We start from the raw sequence: 8950 nt of genomic DNA on the forward strand, positions 1-8950 counted from the left end.
ATCTGTAACACGGGGGAATTTTTTATAAGGTTAGAGAAAATTTTACCACATTTTGATACTCTCCATAGTTTACGACTGACAATAACCTGCACTATTAAAATAAATTATAAACAATTCTTTTCTTCTTTACGACTTAACTGTTAAGGATTTGCAAAATAGTTGAACCATAGTAAATTAAAAAGTATTTTAATTTCTGAAGTTGATAAATAAAAAGGAACTAAATATGACTATGCATTAAATCCTCGAAAAGAGATTAAATGGAAATTAAAAAATATGAACTTTTTCAACTTTTTCACCATTTGATGGCTGAAATTTTCAAAAGTAAAACATCCCAGAAGTAAATAATTGGTTTGTGTTATAGAACCGTACAATTAATTTTTACTCATTTGCCTTTCCGTTCTATCGACGTATTTTTCCTTGAAAGATGGGCGAACTCCTAAAAACTTCCCTTATGCTGAATCATCTATTTGTCCGAGCATTTTAAGAAAACCAACAATAAAGAAGAAAAATGCTGTGTGTCATACGATTTGAATACAAATATTTGTTTATCACACCATTATTTTTCTAAAAATATTCTTGCATTTCTTTACTTCTACTGATGACACAGTAAGACAAGGGTAGTTGAACGAATATCAAAAAAAAAAGAAAAGAAGGCAGAAAAGTAAGTAAGAAATGTGGTGTATCTGCAGAATTTTGATTGATTGATTGATTGATTGGAATAGAAGTGTTCTGCAATTCATTGATTGATTCGAACTTATAAATGTGAATTAAATTTGAAGTGGTTGCAACCATAATTGCACCGTATGCTTTATAAATTAAAATTAAAAAGTTATAAAAAATCATAAAAAAAATTATAAAATTATGTTTATAAAAATTAATTAATTAAAAAGCTAAATTTATAAAAATCGACAGAAGTCCTATTTTGTTATACTCAAAAATTTTCAGTTTTATTTTCCTCTTTACCCTTTTCCTCGAAGGGATCCAAGGGTGACACCGTATCCCTCAATCTTCGAGGTCAACATCTACCCAACGGATGTGCCATAAAGGGAAATTTTACACCTCAGCATTGCTGGGGACACCTCAGAGGGATGAGAAAGATACCGCTGCCACAATCTCTGGCCAGAGGAGTTACTTCAGGCTACTAACTGCAATTAAATAGTAGGTGCCGATCCAGGTAGGGCTGATAATGAGGTCATGGGCCCTGGATGAGGCCCTATAAAAGGGTGCATCACGGGCCTAGGAATAAATCAGGAATCATGCTCTCTAAGTAAGTAGGATTCATCTCTTTTAAGTGCTATTTCATTTGTTCTTCTAATTCGTCGCTTTCAGGATTGTTTTCATTGCTTTTATTCTCGGTCTTACCGTATCCTTACCTACAAAAAGGGACTCCTCTCATAAGGTAAACAAGGTTTTTTTTTCCCAAAACATTTTCTTCTTTTTTAAGCTTTCTCTCTATGAAATGAAGGGCAACTATTATGGGTAGTTCTTTGCAGCTACTTCGTTGCCAGGATGGCTGGATGCGTTACCACGATTCATGCTACTATATGGAATTAAAAAAGATGGATTTCACACGAGCTGAGATCAGTTGTGCGGAAAGAGGAGCAAAACTATTCGTAGCGGATACTGTAGAGGAATGGGTAAGCTACCGTAACTAACTGTGAGCGTCAACTGTATTCCTAAAATAGTTCGGCTACTTCATCTATTTTCCAGCTGGAAGTGATGATGCATTCACCGCTGAACTATTGGACATGGGTTGGACTCCGATACGAGGATGAGGTGAAGGAGGCGAAGTGGAGAACAGAAGCCGACGGATTGGAAGTCTCCAAACTGTGAGTGCGGCTGCTCCGTGAAAATCATGCATATTGATTGACGGCGCTATCTTGTAGGGATTGGCTGAGCTCACCGAGAAGTGCTGAGAATAACGGTATGAACACGGTGGCTAGATGCGTCGGTCATTATAACTGTGAAGTCGGGAACTCGTACACATTTTACTATTCGTGCGGCATGGAATTCTACTCGATCTGTGAGAAGAACGCTACTTTGGTGGAGAAACGAGCGGATGAGGTTTAATGATCGACGAGTTGTGTCGATCAATTTCAATCAATTTGTATTAATATCAATAGAACACTATTTGTGAGAAATATATTAAGTATTTTGGTTTATTTTAGTGCTATGTTGGCATTTTTATCGCCTATTTATTTTATTCCTTGGGTTTATTACTTTTATTATCCATTATTAAAACTGAGGTTTGTTTTGTTATTTTGGTTGGCATTTTTATCGCCTATTATTTACTGGTAATACTATATAAGTGTGGTATTTTGCTATTATTATTATTATTATTATTATTATTATTATTATTATTATTATTATTATTAATGTATTAATATTGTCAACTCCCTAATATTTGGGTCCGTAATGGAGAGGAGAGAGAGGATGGAAACGAAATTATTGTATTAAAAATGAATTGTAAGAAAATAAAGATGCATGTAACTATTTTTATTGTCATTGAAAATAAGTAGATATACAAGAAGATGACGAAAAAGAAGATTCAAGGATAAAAAAGATGGATATGTGCGGATATCAGCGACTGGTTAGTGATCTATGCTTTTCCGGTCCAATTCTACTTTCGAGGTCCATTTGAGAAGGGATAAATTTAATATATCTGTGGCCATGTTTTACGTACGTAAATTTTTTTACATGAATTGAACTCAAATCCATAGAGCATGAGTGATTTAAAACATTTGAGAAGATGTACAGAGAGTTTTCCACGACAAGAAGGATCATCTAGAACTTTTCATGAAGTTATGATCAAGTGATTCCATCAGTGCATACATTTCGAATACACTTAATCAGTAAGGGTGTTAAAGTCAGTGGTAATCCCTATTTTTTTCCAACAATAATCCTTCACGAATCCTCAACAGTATACCATACTCATTTGGGATAAGCAATAAATTTTAAACGAAACGAAATGGCCAAAAAAAAACGATTCCTATTCCTCACAAGATGGTAAACTAGTAAAAAAAAGAAACGAAGAACTTTACGAATGGAACAGTTCCAGGTAGAAAACATATCTTGTTTTTTTATTGTTTATTCAATACGTTCATTTCAGAAGCATTCGACAGAATCATGCAATAAAAGGAATGCTTTGCATTCTTGTATAAATAACAAGAATAACAGAAAAAAAAGCGAAAACTTAAGGGAGAAAAATTCAAGGAGAACTTCTCAGGGGAAACATTGAATTTTTTTAAGCGAACAGTACATTTTTATATATTTTTATAGTACATTTTTTACTTTCATTGTTTTTAAAAGACATCAAAGACACTACATGCTTTCATGGATGAGATTAAAAATTAAAAAAAAAGATTTGCAAGCTAAAAAAAGCACAAATAGTACGCGTAGAAAAGAGATGTATCAGAATGTCTTTCCTAGGAAAACAACACCTAACGTTAACAATCTCACGGACCAATCCATGAAGATCTACAGGAGATTGGAAAAATATAATATGATATGGATGCTTGCTTCATTCCAACAATTTCTTGAATACATGACGCGGAGGAACAGTTACGCACTGAGTGCAGTAAGCGGAAGCGATCCACAATCCACACGCTTCATTTATTTTCTTCTTTATTCCGCGCATGAAAAAAAAAATGAAAAAGGATGAAAAAGGAAAAAAAAACATTCACAACAAAAGAAACAGCGTTCAATTCGAGTACGAATGGGTAGTAAAATGGGAGATACAGTAGTAAACAGCCGTCACGATACACAAAGCCAATATTTCATGCCATTATTTAATGACATTCATGCATAAATTTCAAATCCATCACACAAAAGCTCGTAAAAATGAAAAAAAAAATATTTTTCTTAGAATTTTGTCCTTGGTCGAGATGCTATCCATTTTTTCAGCAATTTGTTGCTGCGAACTTTTTGCGAGTGAGCTTTAATCTAGAAGAAAAAATATTTAAAAATGGAATATGAACAACAGAAAGTAAGCATACATCTCTAAATAACATTAATTCTTAATTTTAGAGAGCACCTCAGTTGGTAGGGTTACTTTTCAACCTGAAAGAGAATAAATCTACTAAAATCAAAGAAACTTTGAAGCTTAACCTCAGGAAATCCTTCCAACATTTCAGGAAACATTTCTCCGTAGACCGCCACATGTTCCGCTAAATATAAATCTGCCCAAGTCAGAGAATCGCCAACCAGATAGCCTAGAAGTGACAGTTGTCCGGTGTTTTAACTTGACGCCACGCCCACTTACCTGATGAGCTCTCGTTCAAGAATTTCTTCATATAGTTGAACAATTTCTTTCGTGCTGGTAGAAATAAATCTTTTTTTAGTGCTTCCTGAAAAAAACACGGTTTAGGAATGGAAAAGTTTTGGAATCCTCAGATCAACCTTACCAGGTCACCAGCCACAAATCCCATAACTATGACTTGGAACGGCCTTATTTCGAACATGTAGTCTTTAATTTGATCTGTTACCGAATCCACGAGAGCCTCCTCGAACGGTGTCTTACCAGTGTATCCTGGAAAAGAACGAAATAACTCTAGTATTGTAGTGATCCTGGAAGAGGGAACGCTTTGTGTGTCCCACCAAACCGTCTGGCCAAAAAACGACAAATAGCGTAGGACTGTGCGAGGCGTTTACCATCCACATCAAGTACAGGCAACTGTTCAAATGGCATTTCTAAAAAATGAGCGATTAGAACCAGGAACCGATGAACTTCTTCCAGAAACAAAAAAAAAACCGCAAAACCTGGTTTGAGTTTCATCCAATCGGCCTTATCAACTCGAATATCCTCGTATGGTTCGGCGGCCAGGACAAAAAGCTGAAAAAGTCGTTTTACATAGAGCTTAGTTACAATTAAGTGCTAAATGAGCAACGTTAGGAAGTAAGCTTCCATCAAAATCATTCCAGCGGGGCTAAATAATCGAAATTAAGCACGACGCCGCAGTGCGAGAACTGGTCCCCAACACTGTGTTTTAAAATGAAAAGAAATAAGAAGGATTTTGTACAGAACTATGAATTTTACCATCAATGCTCTTGCTGTAGTCAATTAGCAGTCATTCATACATACATTGGAGTGACGTGTTACATCCTCGTTCCTTCTGTCCGGGTAGTTGATCGATTGATGGTGCGGTAAGCTGCTCTGAGCTCCTATTTACTCATTTTTGTAAACAATTTTTTGTTTTTCAAAATGTAATTCCACCAAATAATTCTAAGAAAATCTTTTTTCGTTACTGTTACCGTCCGTTTTGCAATTACGGCACCCTTCAGGCTTTATCTGATAGCAAGTGAACTTCTGCTTCATATTTAAAAAAAAAGTGAAAATGGGGCATGAAAAGAATTATCTCATAGTTATACTCGTTGGAATATCCATATTCATGCAGAATTGAGAAGGAAGTGGTGGAGAAATCTGATTCCGACAAATTTAAATCGTAAAAGGGACGTTATGACAACAATGGGACAGAATATACGAAGACGGAAGGATTTTTTAACGAATATGAAATTATTCCAAACAACTACAATTATATGAAAGGAATGATGTGGATATTTGATCTCTAGAGATCGATAAGATGCGATACTTTATGAACTAAAAAGAAAAAAATCGATATAAATGACGAAAAACGGTTTTCTTAAGCTAACGTTTTTTTTTGTTTAGAACGTTTCACAACTAATCCATTTTTTGAGGGGGTATAGTACAGTACTCACTTTCTGAATTGAAGATTTGTTACAATCGTTGCTTTCTATTTCCCACATCACTCTGAATGGTGGAAAAAAACAACCAAGTGTGCATCGAGGACCAGTTTTCGCCTGTCAATTATTTACGCTCTTAAGCGTTATGAAGCGAAACGAGCCATCGTTATGTAGTTTGACTCGGATGTTTACAGCAGTGCTGGAACATAAGCGTTGCACTCATCCGCTCATCTGGATTTCGGAACGAGGAGGTAGAAACGAGGTTGAATTTGAGGGTGCGCCTGTTCCCCCACAATTACGGGACGCCTTGGAGTTTTAAACATTTGGAATATTTATGATTGGTCTCTTTTGTATTTTGGACTTTTTGGATTTGCTCGTGCTGGTTTGAATTCGTGTTATCAAATTGAGGTTCTTGCCCTCATTGTACCCTCTGGAAAGCGATCGAAACAAATCGCATCCGACTAACCTTCCGTAAATACGGATATTTTTGCGGCGCTCCCTTTGATAAATAAAAAAAAAACGTAATATCTGGTATCACAGAAGCAAAATATAAGAAAATTTCACAGATCTAACGAAATAACGCTCCAGCAACAATATTTTTCTATTGTAAGGCTCACCTGTCTTGCGATTTCAGCTGTTCCACGAGCGTCAAAATAGGTCAGCTTGTATTTTGTGGCTCTCCTTAAGAGATTTTATTTAAAAAAAAAAACAACTCTTTAACGATGAAACACCAATAAAAATTTGAAAATGGAGAAAATTCTCACGAAGACAACATACGACGACAAATTTTCAGCACTTGAACGCGAGTGTTGTAATTAGATCGAAGCATCGTTGAAAGTAACATGATCAGGTGCTACCAACACTGTAAATCAAAACTGTATTTAGTGATTGATTTAGTCTTTGGGAAAATTTACAATAAAGTGAGAAGAGTTTTAAAAAAAGATATCAAAATGGTACCAAAAAAAAAATCGAATGAAAAAAAGCCAAAGTCTTTGAATGGTCAGTGTGTGAATTGATTGATTCAGGTGCATCCGGTGTTCTCCATCGATTGTAAATCAAGGGTGCATTGGTTTTTTTTTTCAGGAAATCAAAGAAAATCGGGTAAAAAAGAAAGAAACTCAGTATCTAGTATTACAAGAATCAAAGAAAATCGGATAAAAAAAGGAAATGGAGAAACTCAGGAAATTTTGTGAATCAATGTGGTGTGTTTCTCAAATATGTCAATTTTACTGTCCCTGAAAGTTAGATACATTATCGCTTCAATGATCTTCATTGATAAGGCCACTAAGAAAACATGATACAAAAAAACAGGAGCATAAAATTTTGACCTACATCAATAATGTACCAACGTTGATGAATTCCTTTATGAAAGTGATAGCCAGTGCTACTAATCTCATGTATAATTCTCACAAATCTTTTTAACGACTACAGTTTCCTCAACCGATGCGTACAAAAAAAGGAATGGATCTCGATTTTTTTTTCATCATTTACGGGGAGGTCTTTTACAAGACACTACTCATAAAAGTGCAGGTCTCATGCGGAATTTATCCAGTGAAATACAACACCGCTACTAACTTCTGCTCCAAAATCCGTGGCAAAACCGTCGGAATTTCTGGGAGTAGGCAAAATTACATTCTAAAAATAGCATTTGAAAGCAAATGAGGTGCTGATATTTTAGGAAAAAACTTAAAATCTATTTCAAGAATCCAAAAACAAACTCAACACAAACTCAACTCAAACAAACTCAAACAACAACAACTCATACTAGAAGAAAGACGTGTAGAAGAGTATAGAAAACCGATACAATGCAAGAAACAGTGGATTTACGCTATACATAGCTTTCGTCCATTAGTAGACCATCCAGAACTAGGTCTACTAATGGATGAAAGCTAGAACTAGAAGTTCGTCAAGAACTATTGTATATATGTACGTGTGTAGAATTTTTTTTTGCTTTGCGTTGAGTACTCATTTCTTTAGGACGGGGAAAGAAAAAAAAACGTGCAGAAGAATGAAAGACGGAAAGAGTTGGGCATGACATGAAGGCAGGATGTCAGGAAATCGACAACGTTATGATCTGCCCACGAGTAGGTACCGATATAGGGTGCAGTTCACCACAGAGGAGCGCCATCTGGCTCAGATCCACCTAGTAATCTGGGGAAAAAAGCACTTGAGATGACCTTAGCTGTACTCATTTTCCCTACAATGCAACTTGTTACACGATAGAACACGGGCAACTCTGTCATTGTCTAACGTCTGCAATTCATTTAATATAAGTCAAATAGGCAGCAGAATTTCCACAACCTACACAAAAACACAATCGTACACGTGATTTGTACAACTGTCGTCCTTCTATTCACCGTAATAAGTTGCATCGTTGGGGAGACTGGTTCAGTCTAAGCTGTTTCACGCACTTTCGTATAGACTACTACGGGGAATTGAGCGTGAGAACGCTTGTATTCATTTATTCATGGACTAAACCCTCACCACTTTCTACTCGTGGAAAAAAGATTCGTTCAGCATTCTCACTTTTATCTTGCGATATACATACATCCAAGATGTCCGTCTGATCAAATATTCAGTGTTTTGATCTACTTTCTGGCAAAACACCTCGACATCATTCATTCCTTTCGATTTCAATCTGTTTTTTCTTTTTTGCAGTTGGGAGATAAATTAACTGGCCATAATATGCATGTTGAATCCATAAAAGTTAATTTATCGAGGTCATCAATCTCGCAACGATTTAGGCAATTAAGGTCGTAACCACACGATATCCAACTTCTTGTAAAACATTCCATATAGCTTGGCTTAGGCTTTTTTATTAGGATAATATTTTGTGGGTGTGAAAAAGCATTTCATTGCGGATATTTTTCTTTTGCTTCGATAAATACCTTCATAAAATAGACAAAACACAGCCTATGTGATATCGCAAGCTCAATTCCAATGAAACTGTCTATGGAAAGATAAACTCCTTCAGAGTAGCAAAATAAATAAAATTTCATACGGTTAGAATAGAGTCACGACTCACGATATGACGATATAAACAAAGGCGGCTACAAAGCGATCGATGTGAGAAGTGCAAAAGCGGGCAGGAAATGGCGGGACGTAGCATGGAATTAGATGTGAGTCCAGAGAAAAAGATCGACGGAAAAACGGATTCGTGTCAGTGCCGTTTCGAGTGTCATGCTGTGCAAACGCTTTGCATTTGCTAAAAAAATACTAGAAACAACACATTAACCAAGTACTAAAGGAG

General features: G+C 35.8%; 2 protein-coding genes across 4 annotated transcripts; one reads left to right on the forward strand and one right to left on the reverse strand.

Moving 5' to 3' along the window:
• Window positions 1–1205: 1205 nt before the first annotated feature.
• On the forward strand, window positions 1206–2070 carry RB195_020784 (uncharacterized protein; the record flags this gene model as incomplete). Of its 2 annotated transcripts, none has more annotated exons than XM_064189246.1 (5): window positions 1206–1267; window positions 1330–1399; window positions 1494–1637; window positions 1711–1829; window positions 1887–2070. In XM_064189246.1, 5 exons carry the CDS (start codon window positions 1206–1208, stop codon window positions 2068–2070), a joined length of 579 nt encoding a protein of 192 aa, XP_064045127.1. The 2 variants fall into 2 exon arrangements, with proteins under 2 accessions (XP_064045127.1, XP_064045128.1); XM_064189247.1 differs by having other exon boundaries at window positions 1257–1267.
• Window positions 2071–3861: 1791 nt separating this feature from the next.
• RB195_020785 (uncharacterized protein) lies at window positions 3862–6544 on the reverse strand (the record flags this gene model as incomplete). Of its 2 annotated transcripts, none has more annotated exons than XM_013443203.2 (8): window positions 3862–3942; window positions 4108–4211; window positions 4262–4346; window positions 4404–4528; window positions 4597–4689; window positions 4759–4831; window positions 6318–6381; window positions 6465–6544. In XM_013443203.2, the coding sequence occupies 8 exons, from the start codon at window positions 6542–6544 to the stop codon at window positions 3862–3864; spliced, it is 705 nt and encodes a 234-aa protein (XP_013298657.2). The 2 variants fall into 2 exon arrangements, with proteins under 2 accessions (XP_013298657.2, XP_064045129.1); XM_064189248.1 differs by having other exon boundaries at window positions 6465–6529.
• Between the last annotated feature and the right edge of the window lie 2406 nt (window positions 6545–8950).

Source organism: Necator americanus, chromosome II (assembly GCF_031761385.1).
Source record: "Necator americanus strain Aroian chromosome II, whole genome shotgun sequence".
NCBI lineage: Eukaryota > Metazoa > Nematoda > Chromadorea > Rhabditida > Ancylostomatidae > Necator > Necator americanus.